Below are 20,316 nucleotides of genomic sequence, written 5' to 3'. Positions count from 1 at the left end.
AAGAGAGATGTGACTATTGGAATGGAAACAAGGAAATATATATGAAAGAAGTTGTGAAGATAGAAACAATATTCATAAATGAATAAGTCATAGTGGAATGAGTGAAAGTGAGGACTCAACTTGAGGCAATAACCTGGTCCTTAATTTCCATCATAAAGCCCTCCATTTCCACAAATAAATCTACGTGACTTAACTATTTTGTTATTATCATCTCATCATTATCATCATCATCTTTTTCTATGGGGTTCACATAAAAACAGTGATGCATCTATTCTTTTGCACACAATGTTCTACAAATTATTGAAAATGTATGTGAAATAAATTCTTTTTGGTAGTTAGATAAAAGTATTAGACTGTAATCTCATTCTTAGAAGGCAACCTCACTGAAAAATATAGGACAATTCTAGTTGCATTTGTAGATAGAAGAGGATACCTCTCAGAACAATCCCATGTTATTTTGTTCTTCTGGTCTAGGTGTATCTTTCCCTCATTTTCATCCTTTTCTTCCTTCAGACTCTTCTTCCTTTTTATATATACTTATATAAATTATTAATGTTAATGTTGCTATTAAATGAATCTAATCTCACATCAAGTATCTCTCACTTCAAATAAGACCTATAGAAAGTAAAAGAATGAGGAGTATTGAGGTGATGCAGTGGACAGAACACTAGCTTCAGAGTCAGGAGTTCACATCTGAAATCAAACACTGGAGAGAGGGTGGGAAGGAGACAGGGAGGGAGGGAGAGAGGGAGGGAGAGAGGGAGGAGGGAAGAAGGAGAAAAGAATGAGAATTTGGCTCTACATTTTCAACATGAAGAGTTAGAGAAATAAATGATGTTAAATCAGAAAAAGAAGTGAATTTTAGGTTGTAAAAATGTGAGCATATTCAAAATTTCTTGTGTAAATGTACATCTTTGAAAGAAATTCTATTTTGAAGTAATTTTACAGTAAATGATAGCATCCAATTAGAGAGTTCAAGGAGCAATCATTCAGTAGCATTTCACATAATCATTTCTTTGCTTGAATAAATAAATTATACTTTAACATATTTGTAGAAAATATGTTTAAATTGTTAACTTCAAAACTTTTTCATAGGCCAACATACACATTAGAAAGCATCTTAATTATGTCTAAATGTTGCTCATTTTAAATGGAAACTACATTAGGAAACATTCCCTGAGAATTAAATGGGTCAGAGATTGAGAATGGGTATGATTAATGATAATTCCGTTACCTGATCATTTTTAGCTATTTTGACTTAATGAAACAAGTCATTGATGACTAATGAATGCTGGATGTCCAATGCTAAATTAGCTATCAACTCATTCTGCTCCCTAGTAGACTGATACTGTCCAAGTCACTAAAAATATGTGTGTTATGTGTGTTATGTCATTTATCAACAAATAATCATAAAAAACGCTGTGTCCTATAGCACTTCTATAAATTATCTTAAAATATAAGGGAAAATAGTTGTAAGGTGTTATAAATCATTGATATTTTGAAGAGTTGAATCAGATTTCAGATTATTTTGCTATATCATTTAATTAATTAGATGGATGTTTTTTAGGCTGCTTTAAGAAAAATTAATTTCCTTAATTAGCATGTATTTAAATAATCATGTGTGGGATATAGATTACAACACTAAACTGAAGTATATAACAACTTACTTCAGTAATGCAATGAAGGTTAATTTCTTTTTAACATCCAAATCTAATTAGATGCTTAACTTTTATGGCATTTGCATTGCAGACTGAAAGATTAAAACAATAAATTTGCTTCTTCTATATCTCTTGTAGTGGGGTCTTGAGGAACAAATATATGCAAAGTGGATCCTACACAAAAATAATATAGGCGAAGTTCAACCCCCTCTCCAGACACATACAAATTAACCACCTTATTTCCCTGGATCTCTTTGATTTTGTTCCCCATTCAAGATCCAGATTTTGCCTGATCTCTGCCCCAACATTTATTATAAGATATTTTCCTTTTAACATATTTATAAATTACATTTTCCTTCTTACAAGGGCCATACAAGTGGCTTTGTCTCCAAGTCACTAAACATACCAGAATCCAGAGATCTTGATATGATGCATTCTATAAATGATAGAGACAATGAGTGAAACTTTTTATTTCAAGTCAACATCCATCAAAGTACACAACCAAATTATGGTTTTTCATGGAACTTGGCTGAATACATAACACCAAGTCAAAGTTAATATTGGCAAATTCACATAAGAGATACAACCATTTATATCTTTTTTCTTTATTTCACAGTTGTTATTCTGGAAGGAATAGTTCACATACCTTCAGTCTTTTTCCAATAGACTTTGACCTGAAGCATGTTGTCCTGGTAGAAAGGAGCTCCAACTTCCAGAAGGCGAGTAGGTCTTCTTCTTTGAAAAGGAGGAAGTATTTCAGGAACTCCTTTTCTAGTTTTCCCTAGCTGATCTTCTACAATGGAATTTATTTAATGAAATACATGTTTATTTATGTACATAACACTGTCTGCATAACAACATCATCATTCAATTAAAATAGTTACCAACAATTTTTTAATTGCCAAATTTCATCCCTTTTAAAAATACTTATTCTCTCTGCAGCCCTCAGCAGTGTTAATCACCGTTTCCCCCCCCCCCCTGATATTTTCTTGTTTCCTGATTTGTAGGACATTAGTATCTCCTGGTTTTTTTTCCTACCTAACTGACTGTTCCATCTCAGTTTTCTTCACTGGATCTTCATCCAGGGCATGCCAAGTAATTTTGAGTGACCCTCTGGGTTCTGTCCTCCTTTTTTCCATCTTCTTTTCTCCATCTGAGATATTTTTCCTTGGTTATTACAGCTCCCATGAACTTAGTTGTAGCCCTAACTTCTCTGTTGAATTTGTCTTGCTAATATTAGATCTCTCCTGATGGATATACTGTAGTTATCTTAAACTCAACGTTCTAAATTGAACTCATGATTTTTCTCCCCAAACTCTTCCCCATTCCAAAATTGAGAGACCACTATTCTTCCAGCCCCACAGGCTCAAAATCTAGATTCTATTATCATCTCATTCTCATTCACCCCACCCCCTATTTCCATGTGTTGCCAAGCTTTATTAATTTTCTCTTTATAACATCTCTAAAATACATTCCTCTCTCTTTTGACACTGCCACCACTCTGGTAAACACTCTTAATTCTCACACCTGGATCATAATAATAACTTACTGGATGTTTGTGATTTTTTTAAACTTCAGGTCTAGCTATGTCACACTAAAGGTCAATGACTCCCTAGCATCTACAGGATCAAATACTAAATCATCTGGCATTCCAAGTCTTTCATAACCCTTCTCACCTTTTTCAGTTATATTAAGCTTTACTCACTATTATGTTCTCTGTAATAAAGTCACCCTTGCCTCCTTTTATTCCTTATACTAGATTTTCCATCAACTGATTACAGTTATTTTCATTGGCTATACTCAATTTCTGAAATATTTCCCCTCATTCTTTCCATCTCCAGAATTCAACTAGACCTTCTACAAGAAGTCAACCCCATTCCTTAATTCTGGTACCTTCTTTATTAAATATTTCTTATTAATCATTTATATAGTCCTTTGTACATAGTTGTCTGAATGTTTTTCTCCCATTCGACTGTGAGTTCCTTGGCAAGAGGGACTCTCTTTTGACTTTCTTTGTTTTCCTAGCAGTCAGTTCAGTGTCTGGCACATAGTAGGTATTTCACAAAAGTTTACTGATTTATATGAATATTGTACATATATTGGCAGAATATATATGACTAATAACTGACATATATGACATGTGTGTACATACATACCTATATATTTATGGAGCATTGTTCCTCTGATTTATGGCATAAACTCCTCCTACTAACTCATTTAAACACTCAGCTAGTGTTTAATCATGACTACATGATTCCTAAAGTTTTTTTTTAATATAAATGTAGTTCTTCTACTCATATAATCTGTTTTCACAGTTTTGGAAGAAAATAAATAAAAGTAGCCATCTAAGGTGCCTAAATAAATTATGTTAATAAAATAATAGTAGGAAAAATCCCATAAATTATAGCAGTAAAAATTTTTAAGAAAAAGTGATGGGAATTGGACATAAATACTTGTCATTTTGCTTACTTTATTGTAGGCACTAGCAAAATTTGCCAACTTCATCCCTCCTCTCCACCGAAGGAAATATTGTCTTCAAATTTGTCAAAACAGTAGCACCTTATTCAAACTAAATCATTGCCATTTACTTCTAAATCATTGAATGTCAGCTCCAGTCAAAATATTTAACAAATCTGTACGGTGTTTAAGCAAATGATTGACATTCCATATTTTAGTGGAAAGAAAACGAGAAGTGTAACTGGTATTTATGTACACATCTAGTCTCTTGAGAGGAAACATCAGATGGGATGAGAAGCAATGTGGCTAGTATATTGAACTGGGAATTAGACTCTCTCTGGCACAGAGAAGGGTAGTATTTAGGGGCTAGTAACACATTAATTAAATTACTTTAACCCATATGCTCATATGTGTATATTACATATATCTATATCTATATCTATATCTATATCTATATATATATATAATACTCTACTAGTGGCTAAATAAAAGATGTTACTGTTATAATTTGCTAATTAATTATGCTTTTCAATCCACTTTTGACCTTGTGATCCATTAATCTATGTTAACAATAGATCTAAGGGTCAATTTTAAAATATCTCCAAATGACCATTAATCTAAATATAAAAATAAGTACAGAGGAGAAAAGCATTAGTTGGAAACACCGTTCTTAATACTCTCCAAGTATGTACTATAAAGGAAAGATAAATTGGATCCCTTTTCAAGGGTCCTTTGCAGGTTCTTGAATTACATAATTTCTACCTCTATAACTATCAGTTCCATTCCTGAGCAAAAAAAATAAAATAAAAATAGAATAATATTCATTCTTGCCAAGGCTAACAAAGGGACATATTCTGAAACAGTTTGCATGTTTTCTTGGTCATAAAATAGATAAGTTTGAAGGACCATACTTTCATATTCTTTGTTTCCAAAGTTCTAAATTCTTATTTCACTTCACAATGTGAAGGGCCAAAAAGATTTCATTTATACTATAATTCTTACAATATCAGCTTGAAGAATATTTAGAATCCATGAAATAACTATTAAAATATGCTATTTCTAAATTCACCCAAATTGAAGTCTGTCAACCTTGGAAGCACTGCTCTTGAAATGAACATATAAAATAAAATTTATTAAAAAGTAAATTGCTTCTCGGTATGAGACACATCTCTACCTTGCTTTGAGGGGTACTTTTTACCAGCTCCCACAAAAAGAAAGCTGCAATTTGTGTAAAAGTGTTTATCATTAAAACACAGTTGCCTGAAGCCTTGGAAGTAAAATAACTCAAAAAATAATTCATGTTGTGGCATTTAGTATCTTCCTCCCTATAAAATATAATTTCCCTTGCTTACACTACAAAGTTATAATTATTCTTTTGTTTTGGTAGTCCTGTGATGAAATATGCTGTGTTCTTATAAAAGCAGCCTCCTATATTCATGAGGTTATATAAAAAGCGTTCAGATATAAAATATCAGAAAACAGAAAGCTGTATTCTGCATAGTACTTAGCAAAAACAATCTTTTTTTTAAATAGGATTTACTTGGTGAGAAGCAGACAATACATGTAACAGCAGGTGCTTTGCATCATTTCCCGTTTTTCATAGATTTCCTAAACCTTTCATTATCTAACTGTAAGGATTTAACAAGAATGACAGTCATTGAGTTGGAAGGAGCTTTCCATAGGTAAGTAATTTCAAGGCTGCCCTACTCCAGTGAAATTAAAAGCTATCCACAAACATCCACATGCACACAACACACACACACACACACACACAAAGAGAGAAAGAGAGAAATACATTTTAATGCCCCAAATTTTGAAATTAGTATTTTATTATGGATTGAGGTCCTCCCCTAAAATAACTACATTCCTGTCATGTTAATTAAAAAGATATATATTTTTAGCAAGATTGACTTATATATGTCAACTTTTGTCTTTTTAGAATAGTGGTTTTTATATGACACTTTTATTATACTGTACTTTAAGGAGGTGAGTACAGAGAAAACAATTCATGTTCTTATTCTTTTATATGTAAGGGGAATAGGAATAAATTTATTTAATATAAGCTTCTATTTGTCTTAGAATTTTCTTTTTTTTTTAAATCTTCTTACTATCTAAGGAAAATATCTTCTTTAATCAAAGCTTCTTGATATCCTACTATCTTCAAAAATTTATCAAATCAAAAAGCTCTCAGACTGGCTTTGCTTGATGCCAGAGGGTAAAACTAAGATCATTAGCAACTACAGGGAGAAACATTTGGGCAAAAAACAATGGTCCCAAAATGGGATGGCCTTTTTTCATAAGTCAGAGTTCCCTATCACCAGAAGTCTTTAGACAGATATGAGATTATCAAATGATAAGAGAGTTACATATGTACTGTGTTTTAGGTATATTGACTCTCAAGTTCTATGAAGTTCTTTTAAATACCTTTCAGAAAAGGGGATTGATAAAAAAGGTCAGTCATATAAAGTCAAGGAAGCAATTTATCCAAAAAATGTTTCCCTCATTAATATATCATGGTGCCAGTATCTCCCTCTCTGACTTGAAATTCCCAATATTAAAATTATATTTACAAGATGGATAACAGAATAGAAGCACTTTCTTCAGATGACCACTGTTAATAAATTCCTGGAGAAGAACAGGAACCTGAACACAATAGTTCTCAGCATAGATTAATGGAGTATTGTACTTTGAGGCAGGAAGAACTCTATGTGACTATAGATAATAATATCTTCAGTCCTCAGTTTCCTTTTTTCTAAATGACATTAATATCTTGTAAGGTTGCTATGTAGATGAAAAAATACAAAATCTAAATAACAGTTTTTGTTCTATAATAATCTTTTAACCCTCTTTCTCAATAAACTTCAGTTTCAGTAGCTCCCAATTGCCTAAATACAAAATGTCCTATTTGACATTAGAAGTTCTTCATAATCTAGCTTTCTCATAGTGTTCTTATGAATTCCCTATAAATACTCTTTGATCAAGTGACACTGGTTCTAACTCGACTCCAGGCATTTTTTTTTCTTGCTTTCTCAACTCTGACAATTGATCCTCCTGACTTTCTTAAAGTTTCTACTAAAATTCCAATTTCAACTACTTGATTCTGGTGCCTTTCCTCTGTTATTTCCTATTTATCCTTTATGTAGCTTGCTTTGTTTTTATGTTGTCTCTCTTATTAGATTATAAACCTCTTAAGAACAAGAACTGTATTTTTCCTGTTTTGGTATCAGCACTAAACACAATTAATCACCAGTTTTCTAATGGCCAACAACCTGTTATTTATACTTCTGGCTACTTACATTCAAACTATTTCCACTTCATTATCCAGACCCAGATTACTAGATTCAATTAACTCAAGAAACATATATTTCTTTGGAAGTGATGATCTAATAGAATTTTTGACACATGACTTTTTATATTTTCCCAGTGTATCTAGAACCACTTGATAAGTCACATGGAAGTGACAATTATTATCCACTTTAGAAAAATACAAAAAATGTTATCACTTTCTTTCCAAAATTGATGTGGCATAATGATTAGTACCTCTTACTTTTCTGAAATGGGACTATAAAATTTACAATTTGATCTACTTTAGATGCAACATTTAAAGTGCAGTAGTGACATATCTCTGTTGCTATTTGCTCTTAAGAATACAATTCCAAATTTTACTTGTTTTTACCCTTCGATATCTTTATAATTTATTTTAAAGATTTCATTGTGTCTTAAGGAAGACATGAAATACTTACTATTACTTGTTGCTTGTGTAGCAGTGAAGTAAAAAGACACCTTAGCACTTTTTAGGCGTACTTGTCCCCAGTAACTTATAGCCTGTATTTCTACCATATAGTTGTTGTTTGGCTGAAGACTTTCCAGGATCACATAATTTTGAGACTATAATTGAAAATAACATAAGCAAAAAATTTAAACATTAGAAAGATTCTAATTTTCATAGAACAGAGATCTACTAATTTTAAAATATTATTCTTAGGGAACAAAAGATAAAACATTTCACTAGTGATAACATTTCAATATGGCCTTTAATGTTAACCTCTTTTAAATTCTATTTCATCTTTTAAAAGAAACTAAATATAGGAATAAAACAAAAGACAAAAACCAAAAATTTTAAAATATATATCTTTTGGTTGTTAGAAATAAATTCAATTAATGAAATATAATTATTTTTAGTCTTTGAAATTCTCAAATATCAAATAAACTTGTATGAGTTGCCATAAAGCTATGCCTCAATAAATATAACTAATTGAATCAATCTTTCCGCAGCTCAAAATTAATATGAACATTATGATTGTATAATTTGCTCATTAAAAGATTTGAATTATAAGAAATAATACTACCTACTGATTTGATCTTTCAAAAATCCTCATAAGTTTTTCTTGTAATTTTGACTCAAATTCAAATTTGACAAATTATGTGAAAGCTAAAAATTATGTGAAAAGCTAAAAAACTAAAAAGTTACATAAATCAATAATCTCTGCTTACAAGGAACTTAGGGATTCTCAACCTAATACAACAAGCAAATAGAAAAATACATAAAAAGAAAATGAAAGAGGAGGAGAGCACTAATGCCTAAAGGAATGTTTCCTAGAAAAGGTGATTTCTAAGTTGAGCATAGAAAATAGGAAGAATGATTCAGTGGCTTAAATTATATAGGAAACTTTCAGATGATGGAACTCAAATGAAGTAGGTTAGGACCACTTCTACAAAGAGTTTTAGAGAGTTGCTTAGGCTAATAAAGACTTTCCCAGGATGATACAGTAAGTATGTGCCAAAGAAAGGGAAAAGAAAAAAATATAAAGATTCACAAAGGTGAAGATAAAAAGAAAAAGAATTGTGAATATGAGAAATGACTCGTGAGAATGTCTGTGTAGACACAGCAGACACAGTAGCAGGTACAAGGAACAATTAATAGTACAATTTGACTAGAATACAAAAGTAAGGCAAATAAAGTGAGTGAATGGGCAGCCATAAAGGCAAGTTCTAGGAGTTTCTATTTTATCTTAGTGCCCATAAGGGAAACCATTCTAAGTTTTTGAAGAAGGAAGTAGCATTATCAGGTGTGTGTTTAGCAAGATTATTTTGTAGTTATATGAACAAAACTTTGAAGAAGAGACAAAGAGATTAATTAAGAGGACATTAAAATACATAATTAGTGAATATACTAGACCTGAACTACGGTTTCAGTAGTATGAGCCTAGAAAAAGAAACGACCTAAGAAATGTTTCCAAAATAGAATGGATAGGACTTAACAACATATTAAATATGGGGGAGGGGAGAGGAGAAAGAAATAAGCACAAACTCAGCAACTGGATGACTGTGCCCTTGTCAGAAATAGAGTGATATAATAATATTTAATGGTGAAAATGATGGGTTATGTGTTATATAAAATTTTGAATTTAAAATGCTAACAGAACATTCAGGTGGAAATATAAGGATATAAATTAAATCTGGATATACAGAATTGGTTATAATCTGAGCATAGATAGCATTGAAATCACTGAAGCAGATGAGAATACCTTCCAATCCTCTGAAAAAATGGATTCGGTGGGAGGGGAAGGGGAGAACACTATTTTTTGAGGGCTTAGACAATGAAAAAAATTTCTGATTAATCTTGACCTGACTAAATGTCAGTTATTATTTAACTATTCTGATTGAATTAACCAAAACATCTCATTCCCTTGTTATTCTGGTTTATTGAGGTTAATTAAATCTTATCAAATATATATATGTAAATATATATATATATATTATTTGTGATGTTACCAATAAGAAAATAAACTTCTCTAAATTGTAAATTGTGGGGCCTTGAATTTTTTGTTTTGTTTTGTTTTTTGATCCATATGTTTTATCTGAATTATTGCCTTAATGAAATCTAAATTCCTTTGCTTATATATTAAGGTTGAATACAAGCAGATAAAATGTTCTGGTCAATTGCCTTTTCAGAAAGCTAAAAGTTTAAAAAAATTATATATTGCTTCAGTCTTTAAAAGGTATAGGATTTTTGTTTAAAAGAAATTCAGCACTTCACTTTAAGAAGAAACAAAAACTTGCAGCAAAATAAACATTTTTTTTTCATCCTAAGGTATGAAACCAAATTTCAAAAATACCATAAAGCATACATTTTGTCTCAGGAGAGATAGGATTTAAAACTGGAAAGGACCAAAAAGATCATCTAATCAACTCCCTTATTTTGTCCAGAGGTTGAGAGATTAAATGACTTGACCAAAGTCATTTGTAATAAATAGCAGAACGTAGGTCCTCTTTCTCCAGATTTTATTTCCTTTTACATATTTTCTAAAAAAGACACCCTCTGCCACACTAGCTCTCATTTTCTCCAACATAAATAAATTGAGTGGATAATGCTGAGTTCTTTATAGGAAAATTAGCTAGTTAATATAGCAAATTCATGCCGGACAGGGTTCAGAAAGACCTGAGTTCAGTCTCCAACACTTAGTATCTGTGTGACCCTGGTCAAATGACAATCCCTATCTGTCTCTATTTTTTCATCTGTTAAATGGGAACAATAATAGTACCTCCTATGGATATGATGATAAAAAGAGATTTTTATAAAATGTACATAATTCTTAAAATATTACATAAGTACTAGTTACTATTATTATTATTTATAGATTCTCTAATTCATCGAATATTATCATTGAGAAGAAGCTGTTTCTTCAATAGTGAGTCAAACATTTTACAGGAAGTCACTGGTCTGTTGCTAGCCTAGGTCTGTTACCAATTTTATGACCCTGGGTAAGCCATTTAAATCTCTTTTAACCTTGGTTTCTTCATCTGAAAAATTGAAGTAATTATATTTAAACTATCTACCCCCACAAGATTGTTATAATTACAAAATTTTGTAAACTTCAATGGACTATGCAAATGGAAGCAATTATTTCCAAGTACTTTTACAAAAACAAAAATCCTAACACTACCTGGCATCAATTGCAGGCACAAAAGAATATATAAATATTCTTTATTTATGAAGATAAATAAGCATCTAGTGGTAAATCATGCCATGACACACCTAGGTAGATACACAAACAGTATAGTCAGAATTTTAAAGAGTTTGTTTCTCAAACATTGACTTCCAAGGTAAGAGAATATCATGTAAAGATTGAGAATTTACCACAATCAATCCTCTACACTATTTATGCCTAATTAAAAAAAAAAAACACTTGGATGGAGTTTCCTTATATTTTTTTACCTAAAGTAGTAAAGAAGTTAAAATGAGATAAATATCTCTTATTTGAACAATTTCTTGAGAATTTCATTATATCTCTTAAGAAAATAAAAGCAGACGAAACACCACAACATGAAGATTGGGAAAAGAGATACAAGACATTTGCAGTAGCCTAAGAAAAGTCTTTTAACATGTGCTCCCTGTGTACCTACAACTCAAATCTCTACTGCTCAAGGAAAAAAAAAAACATTTTCCTTTAAATCTTTGGCTTAGGAAATGGAGTGTTCCCAGGAAAGAAGATTAAAAACAATATGGATCAGAAATCTTCTATTTTCCAGGTGAAAGAATTTGAGGCAATCATTGTGCTATTGGCAGGCAGAACAACTAATTGCCCAGATCCAGGCCACTTGTTATCTTCTTCAAAGCATCAGATGCACCCTGGAGAGTAGCCAGCATTGCACTAGAACAGCCCAACACTTGTTAGTGCATTTGAACCTTCAGAGTATTTCTCAAAACCCCAAAGAGCTTACAGAGCAGTCAAAATTCAAGGTAAGAGTTATGGAGGCAGCAGCTTTGATTTGAAAAGGAGACCATAATGCCCTTTATATGGGGAAGAGAAGAGAACCAAATATGTCAGTAATGAGAAGTCAACCATCCTGAGAAAAGACTATGTAGACCATCTGCTATAAGTGATGATCTAAGAGAGTCAATAAGATGCCATGCATAAGTTTGCATAGAGTTTGGACTAGGTGTGCAATCACACTAATGGGGAATATTAACATGGATTCTTCTATTAAAGGAAATGTGAGAAGCAATGATAATTTTCTTCCAGAATGCACTCTATCCGGTATTTAGTAAGGTTATCTGAGTGTAATAGATGCTTAAAAATGTTTGTCAATTTATTGATTTTAGCTGATCTATACTTTAAGCATATTTATGATGCTATGTTTAATGAAGCCAGAGTTCATGGAGTAATCAAATTTGTAATTAAATTAAAGGCAAGAATGGGAGTTGCTATCAGTGGACCAAAACCAGGGATTTTAAAAGGAATCAACAGAGAAGATGACAAAGGAGAATAATAAGCTATAAGATGATATTTATATGATATGATGCTTATCTCAAGCAGTTTCTCTGATAAAAGCATCATCCTTTTTTATTGACATATTGGTATCAAGTAACTTTGACCTTTTACTTTAACAAATGCAAAATCATACTGTAAAATAGATATATCTTATGAAAAACTCCCTAACATTTAAACTTGCCTATTTGTCTATCCCTAAGCTTTGGTTTATTTCATGAATCATCAGTGTAAAGGAAAATAATGAGGCATATAAATTCACATTTTCCTTCTATGATATTAGAACCTATTCTGCTCCTGGCTTGACAATGACAGATAATTGACTAGAAAAAGGCTTTTTTTTGCTTCCTGTTTCATATGAGAATGCTGTCGTTTTCCATAACTTCCATTCTTTTAAATTGAATAAGTGCAGAATTATGAATTCCTGAAAATCTCTTCAGTATTCAAGTAACCTTCATAGGGAACAGATAAATGTACAGAAAGCAATATGGTAGATGAATATGGGAATATGTCTTTATAAGGCAATCAAAATAAACTTGCATAGCACAGGATTTAGGTAACTCTGATATCATAATGCATAGGAAGAGGAAATAGGTGATTTCAATGACACAGGGAATTCCCACATGAGTAAATACCTCCCTCCTATTAGAGATCTAGAGAATTAAGTGGTTAAGTGATTTATGTAGGATCATAAAGCCAATATATGTTTTAAGCAGGTTTGGTTGATTATGGGGCCAGTTCTACATATATCATAACATATTGGCTCTCCCAATAAACCAAACCACAAAAGTAATCACACCAGGTATTTTTTTTTCAATTAAATGTATTTTTTTTTGTTTCATTTCAATTTCATTTCATATTATACATTGTTGTTATTAAGTTGTTTCAGCCATGTCTGACTCTTAATGATCTCATTTGAAGTTTTCTTGATAAAGATAAACTACTAGAGAGGTATCTCATTTCCTTCTCTAATTCATTTTATGTAAAATAAAAAAACTGAGGGCAACAAGATTAAGTGACTCATCCAAGGTCACACTACTACCAAGTTTCTGAAGCATGATTTGAATTCAAGATAAGTCTTCTTGAAAAGTACACTCTATCTACAATTTCTTTTTTTTAAATTTTACCTATTTTAATTTTTTTTATTTTACGTATTTTAATACTGAAAAAGATCTCTGATCTCTGATCAGTGCAAATCATAGCATCTCCATGACATGATAATTTCATGAGTTGCTATGGCCCAAAACAAGAATGATCACATGGTCACCAAATCTTCTGATGATGAGTATGTGAGTCTGAGATAAACTTTCCCTCAGATGACAGGTGAAGAATAGAGTGTCACCAATCCCCTGTTCAAAATCTTTCTAGTTTTATGGGCCTACTTAACACCTGTGTTCTAGTAGCATGCCCTTCAACTCTTGAGAGTCCTCTTGACATCACAATGAGACATCAAATAAGCTCTTTAGGGGAAGGCATTTTTTTTATACTGTCACAATATTGCAAAATTAAAATATTGGGTAGTAAAGTAAAATTAAATAAACCAAATCAATTGTTTTATATCAACTTCTGCATATGGTCCAGGATATTCAGTATCATTAAAATTTCATTTCAGCAAAATGTTTCAAAAGGAATTTCATATACAGAGAGATAGACAGAGAGACTGAGAGACAGAGAGAGGAGGGAGAGAGGGAAAGAGGGAAAGGAGAAAAGGGAGAGGGAGAAAAAGGAAGATTCTTCAAAATTTTATTTTTTATTCCATTGGGTTTTCAAAGATCTGTATTCCAGATGCAAAATCATGATATATGTACAAAATGCACATTTCTTCCTCCATTTATAGGAATCCTAAAAACTAAAATCCCACATCTGTGTATAAACAACTCCGAGTTAGTCTTTTCAGTTCCAAAACATCTGTGATGAAGATATTTGAAATTGTTCCTTTCCATTTCTGTGAACTATGACTGTCACTTGCGCATGAACTGAGCAAGGAAGTGAACTATATTTTTACTTTTAAAACCCAGATTATCGAAATGTTGCTCTCTAAATTTTCTCTCCCTCTCCCTCTTAGTATATGTGCATATACATATATAAATATGTTTGCATACATATATAAACATATATACATATGTATATTATACACACAAATTTTATACATATATATATATATATAATTTTTTTTCATCATTTCTATCTCTAATCTCAGTGGAACTTTACTGCTTAAATCTATTATACACTGTATTTTTCCAGCACATGCAGAACATTAACCCTTCTTTCTAATTTGTACTTTACCCCATCAGTTGTCTTTCTTCTCTTCTTTTTAGATGGCACAACTGACTTGCTGCTGACTGTCCAACTCCAAAAGACTTTGTAGTGATGCACAGGGATGTCAAGTTCTTCCGGCATGTCCCAAATAATCCTTACAGCCACACTGCCATCACTGTTAATAGTGGAGTTGGCAATTCTGAGATTAGCTGGAGCTGGTGGAGCAGAAGGATCTGAAGCCCCAGATAAAAAGCAAAAATATTATTGGCTCATCAAGAAGATTCCTAGGTATAGCTATTTGGCATAGTTAATAATAAATATTAGATTACAAAAAAATGACTTTGATTCAATAAATAGCCTACAATGACCAAGATTTTCTTGTGATGTAGTATATTTGTTTATATGTATGGTATTGTTTACACACTGTACAATTATGACCTTTCCAAAGGAATAGTGAGTCTCAAGACAGTGATCCTAATTTGAAAGCTACAATGAATCCTCCACATATTTAACAGCACCTGCAATATACTTAGTTACAGCTGTAGCATTTCATACATTACGATATCATTCATCTGGAATCCTGTAGGATTTAGCAAATATCCTAATATCCTTGTCCTACCCTTAAAAACAATAGGGCAAGCAAAGAAATTTGACTCATTCAAGTAACTGCTTTCTTTTTAATGACATTACAGCAGTCAATCCATGTAAGTTGATAAAAACTATATGTTATGATAAGTAAAACCAAAGTTACTCATTCTGTATTCATGTTACAAATTGGATGACTTATTACAACATTCATTTTTGTAATTTTAACTTTTATGCTCGCTCTCAGACACCAAAGCCTTCTCAATGTCAAGCAAGAGATTAGATTCTGAAATTATGTTGCTACAAATCTTCCAAAAAGAGACCACTCTGAAGTTGACTAAAAATGTGTTAAACTAGAGGGACTTTCCTGCATGGTCTGTAGTGGACAGTAAAAATTAATGCTTCTCACCAAAAAAGTTTTGCAGATGGACTATCTATAAAAGACATGGTCACAGGGAAACTGTGTCATCACCTCTAATCTTAAAATACTGTGTGTTTTAGAAAGAAGATAATCTGCAAATACTCTCCTATTACAAAGGAGAAAAATGTCAGGAAAGTTTATAAAGAGCTCTCGATAAGTCTGGGTTTTAGGGGGATTTTTTGCTCATTTTAAAGAGTTATAACTTCTACTTTAAAAAAATCTAGGTAGGGAATTAAGTAAAAAGGAGTGTTATACACACACACATATAGTGTGTGTATTTTTATTTATATTTATGTGTGTATGTATGTGTAGTCAGCAAGGTGGGCCCAATGGATGGAGCACCAGACCTGGAATCATGAAGCCTGAGTTTTAAATTCAAACTCATTCGCTTACTAGCTATGGGATGCCTTAGAAAAATCACTAAACCTTGTTTGCCTCAGTTTTCTCATCTGTAAAATGAACTGGAGAAGGAAAAAAAAACAAACCACTCCAGTACCTTTACCAAGAAAACCCCAAATGTAGTCACAATAAGTCAGACACAAATGAAACAACTGAATAACAACTATATACACATATAAAGTTGTTATTTAGTACTTGATGCATTCAACTTGACATAATCCTCTCTCCTCTAACCTATAATTCGTAGGTTTAAGTGGCACAAATTGATTTCTCTAATCTTAAGAGTTAAAACATGCTTTTGTTGGTCAGAAGATTCAGAGGGTTTTTTTCCCCCATAGTAGTTCATGGTACTTTACAACCTGAAATATGCATAGGGACATGTGTAGCATTCATAAATATTTGAGCAGCCTTTTCATAAAAAAAAAATCCTAGATTGATACAGTTTAAGCTTGATAGAGTTTATCTGTTAATTTTTGGGGGGAGGGAAGGGGAGGATAGAGTGAGAGGTCACATTGCTGTACATTTAAGTCATGAAATCATAAAAGAAAGTAATAAGTTCATTTAACTCTACTTTGAAATAGTGAAGGAAAAAATCTCCTATTCCTCTCTTGTAACAATCAAACATAAATGTGATATTGTGAGAGCAAACCATTTTGTGTTCAAGTTATGAATATAACACATTCTTTTCAAAATAAAGTATGTTACTGATAACTTGAAAAATGTAAGAAAATAAAACCATTCTAATAAAACTAAACATTCTCACATCTATCTCCTAATGAGTACCAAAGTCAATACATGTTGCATGTATAGGTTAGTATACAATACACCTTCAGAACTTAGCCATGTTGAGTCACTCATAACTGCTATCAGTAATCCAAGACAGAACCTTTCAGTTATTGAGATTTGTGACTTCTTAATGTTTTGTGGTCAGTAACCATATGAAACATTGTTCATTTGTGGCATGTTGGGAGATCTTTAAAATTTTACTGGGCAATTTGACTAATAAAATTACTTGTCACCATTTTAAAGATTATAGGACAAAGAAAATAAGGCTCAGATCACTGAAAACAAAACTATGGAAATGTAGCATTCCAGAAAAGTGGAAGGGGGTGGGGGGGTTGTTCCTCACACTACACAGTGTGCAGGAGAATACATAGTATTTTCAAACAGAACTATCTGCTAAGCCCAGAAACCATATTCCTGACAACAAAAGAAAATTAACTATAGTTTTAAAAGGGTTATGAAGGTACAAAAGATCTAGAAAAACTAATTCCATCTTATTCTCTCCTAACTTATGCTTGATGAGCAAAATTTCTTACCAAATAAATTACGTTAAATCTTTTTTTTAACATGAAATATCTGTAAGATAGTCACTTATATTTCAAAAGAAATGGCAATACACTCTTTTTTAATGAAATATCAGCCTGAATATAAATATATCAATTGGTTTAGTTCAAATTTCAAAATCATTTTTCAATTTTATTGGCTGAAAGATCTTGGTTTTTTTTCTCCAAAAGAATCATTTGGCAGTATCTGTGACTGCTACAACTTGTAACTCTTTCAAAAGCTGTGTTGCAGACAAGTTTCCAGCCATTAAATAGTTTCAAGGCAAATGTAGAAGGCTGAGCTCTGCCCATTTAAAATGGTACACATAAACCAGCTGTGCAACTGTATAAAAAAACTCATGGATCCCTTAGGAGCCACAGAGAGAACTTTATGACTGCAAGTGGGTGTCTGCTCTAGTTTTACTAACACTCAGTAATGTATGCATGAAATCACATCCAGTATGGTACTTATGTGCTGGGAAAACAATGTCATCTGCTTCCTTTTCCTTGGTAATTTATACCCTATATACACTAGTAACTTCATCTTGAAAAGAAAAACCTACACAAGAAATAGTGATTTTAAGCAATTCCTTTTACTTGGAATAAAATAATTAGACACTATTGGAAGAGTTGATCTATGCATTAATGAAGTTAATGATATTAATTCAAAATCACAACAACAACAAAATATCTTTACAAAACTTAAATATTATCTGTTTAATGAGAAAATTCTTTTTCAGCTTCTGTACTAAAACTTGGTCTATTGCTTTTGGAAATTTGCAAGCAAAGAGAAAATGAGATGAATTAGTATTTACCTTAAAACATAAGCAGTAGGCTGTTTCTACTTTTTACTACCATCTTTCACAATCTAGGTGTAATCATAATTCTCCTTACTTCTTCATTTCAACAAGCCTGAATGACATTATACTGGCATGCTGATCCTCTACTTAACAAATCACATTGACCACCTACTAATTCTAGCATAGGAGTTCTTAACCATATTTGTATATTTGACAATTCTGGCAATCAGGTGAAGCCTCTGTATCCATTCCTAGAATTTTTTTTTTAATATGCAAAATGAAATATGTAAGGCTACACAGAAAAATGGTTATTCTGGAATATAATTATCAAAATATAACCAGATAATGCCAACAAAAACAAAAACTGCCACTGACCCAGATTAAAAATCTATGTTATAGAATAAATTAAAAATAAATATTAATAATAAAACAATAAAATAAAACATCAGGATTTAAAGCTCCTCACAACCTGAACCTTTTCTACTTTCCACTCTTTATTCATTTGATTCTTTTCTACTTACGTTATGACTCAAACTAGTCAATTTGCTATTCTTTATATATGGCATTTCATATTCATCTGCATGTTTTTGCTTAGGTTGTTCCCTTTGCCTGAATTGCTCTCCTTCACCTCTACTTCTTAGTGCCTTTGGATTACTTTGAGAGATAGTCTACCTTCTAAAGTATGTCTTTCCTTGTCTCCCCTACTGCTTCCCTATAACATTATCTCCCCATGTTCCCATGTTTCCCATTATTTAAGTGCTGCCTCTCCACATTAGAATATAAGTGTTCTGAGAACAGGTATGGTTTTTTAGTATAGTTCCAAGCCCACAATAAGAGCTTAATAAATGCTTGTTGGTTTGGTAAAATAGGCATATTTTTTTCACCAGTTTCTCACCCTCTTTGAATAGTTTTCCATATGAATTAAAAAAACTAAGCACTAGTTCCCAAAGAAGAGAAACAATGATGATCTGAAACTTTTGTTTTAAAAACTTGCCTGTATAAGAATTTGCAAAGACAATCAAATCAGGCCTAAAGTCAATGCAATGTTTACTAAAAAAAAATTAATGACATGGAATACAGCTATGGTGCTCAACTTGGATGATGCTAGGGGTTAAAAAAAAGTAAATGTGATGCCTTTCTTTGTCAGCATGTAAATGATTTTGGAGACAGGGATTTCCAAATAAATAATGGCCATTTCCATTCCTTCCAATTACTATGTTTAATTTCAATGCATTTCAATTCAACAAATATCTCTTAAATGATGCATAGGTAAAATACGTTTGTGCTAGGTTCTAGAAATACAAAGTAGTATAGATCTTATTATTAAGGAAGTTTGTGTTCAAAAGATGAGGAATTATTTTTAGATGAGCTAGTATGATTCAAAGTTGGCTCTGATGAGGGCAAAAGAAAAGTCTTGACAAAATAATTCAGGAAAGTTTGAGACAACAGATAAGACTTTTATCTGGAAGAATCAAAAAATTCTATATAAAAGACATAGCCACTAAGCTGACCTTTGAAGAAAGAGAATTATATTGATGAAGAGAATATATATTCCTAGCATGTTTAACATGCCAGTCTTAAAACTGGCAGTCCATATTAGCTAGGACAAAGAATACACAAAGATTAGTATGAATTAAGATTGGGATAGTAAATAAGAACCAGATTGTAGGAAGCCTTAGGTAAGATATTTGTATTCTGTCAGATCAACTAAAAGGAAACACAAGCATTAAAGCAGAGACTATTATGGATAGACTTGTGTATTAAGGAAGATAATTGTCAGGATGAAAAATGAAATAACCAGTATAATGAGAGAAGAAATGATAGATGAAGTAAAACTCATCTAAAAAGAGATAGTAAGGATTAGGATCCAGAGCAAAAAATAGAAAACCTGTAAGACAGCCATATCCTCCAGTATGGGAGTAAAGGATGACACATAATGACAGAGAAGTCTGAATATATGAAGAAAGAAACATGGAGGATCTTAGGGTAGATGGACAACCTCAATATAGTAGCAGAATTGGGGATCCAGGGAGAAAGGAAATGATTTAGGACTACTATTCAGAATGTGATAGGGAATAAATCAGGAATGAATGAAAATATTCCTGTATATAGTTAAAGACCTAATTAAAACTAGGTAAC

At 32.0% G+C, this 20,316-nt stretch overlaps 1 protein-coding gene across 1 annotated transcript in view; it reads right to left on the bottom strand.

The window, feature by feature from the left end:
* Positions 1-20,316, bottom strand: part of ANOS1 (anosmin 1) — a 230,743-nt gene that overhangs the window by 29,002 nt on the left and 181,425 nt on the right. Inside the window, exons 7-9 of the mRNA XM_003765590.3 lie at positions 14,675-14,880; positions 7,859-8,003; positions 2,305-2,451 (exon numbers count right to left, since the gene is read on the bottom strand). Of these exons, the coding sequence (XP_003765638.1) occupies positions 2,305-2,451; positions 7,859-8,003; positions 14,675-14,880 (498 nt within the window). The remainder of the gene's footprint in view (positions 1-2,304; positions 2,452-7,858; positions 8,004-14,674; positions 14,881-20,316) is intronic.

Source organism: Sarcophilus harrisii, chromosome 3 (assembly GCF_902635505.1).
Source record: "Sarcophilus harrisii chromosome 3, mSarHar1.11, whole genome shotgun sequence".
Taxonomy (NCBI): domain Eukaryota; kingdom Metazoa; phylum Chordata; class Mammalia; order Dasyuromorphia; family Dasyuridae; genus Sarcophilus; species Sarcophilus harrisii.
Note: the sequence above shows the minus strand (reverse complement) of the source record. Positions and strands in the feature narration are given on the sequence as shown.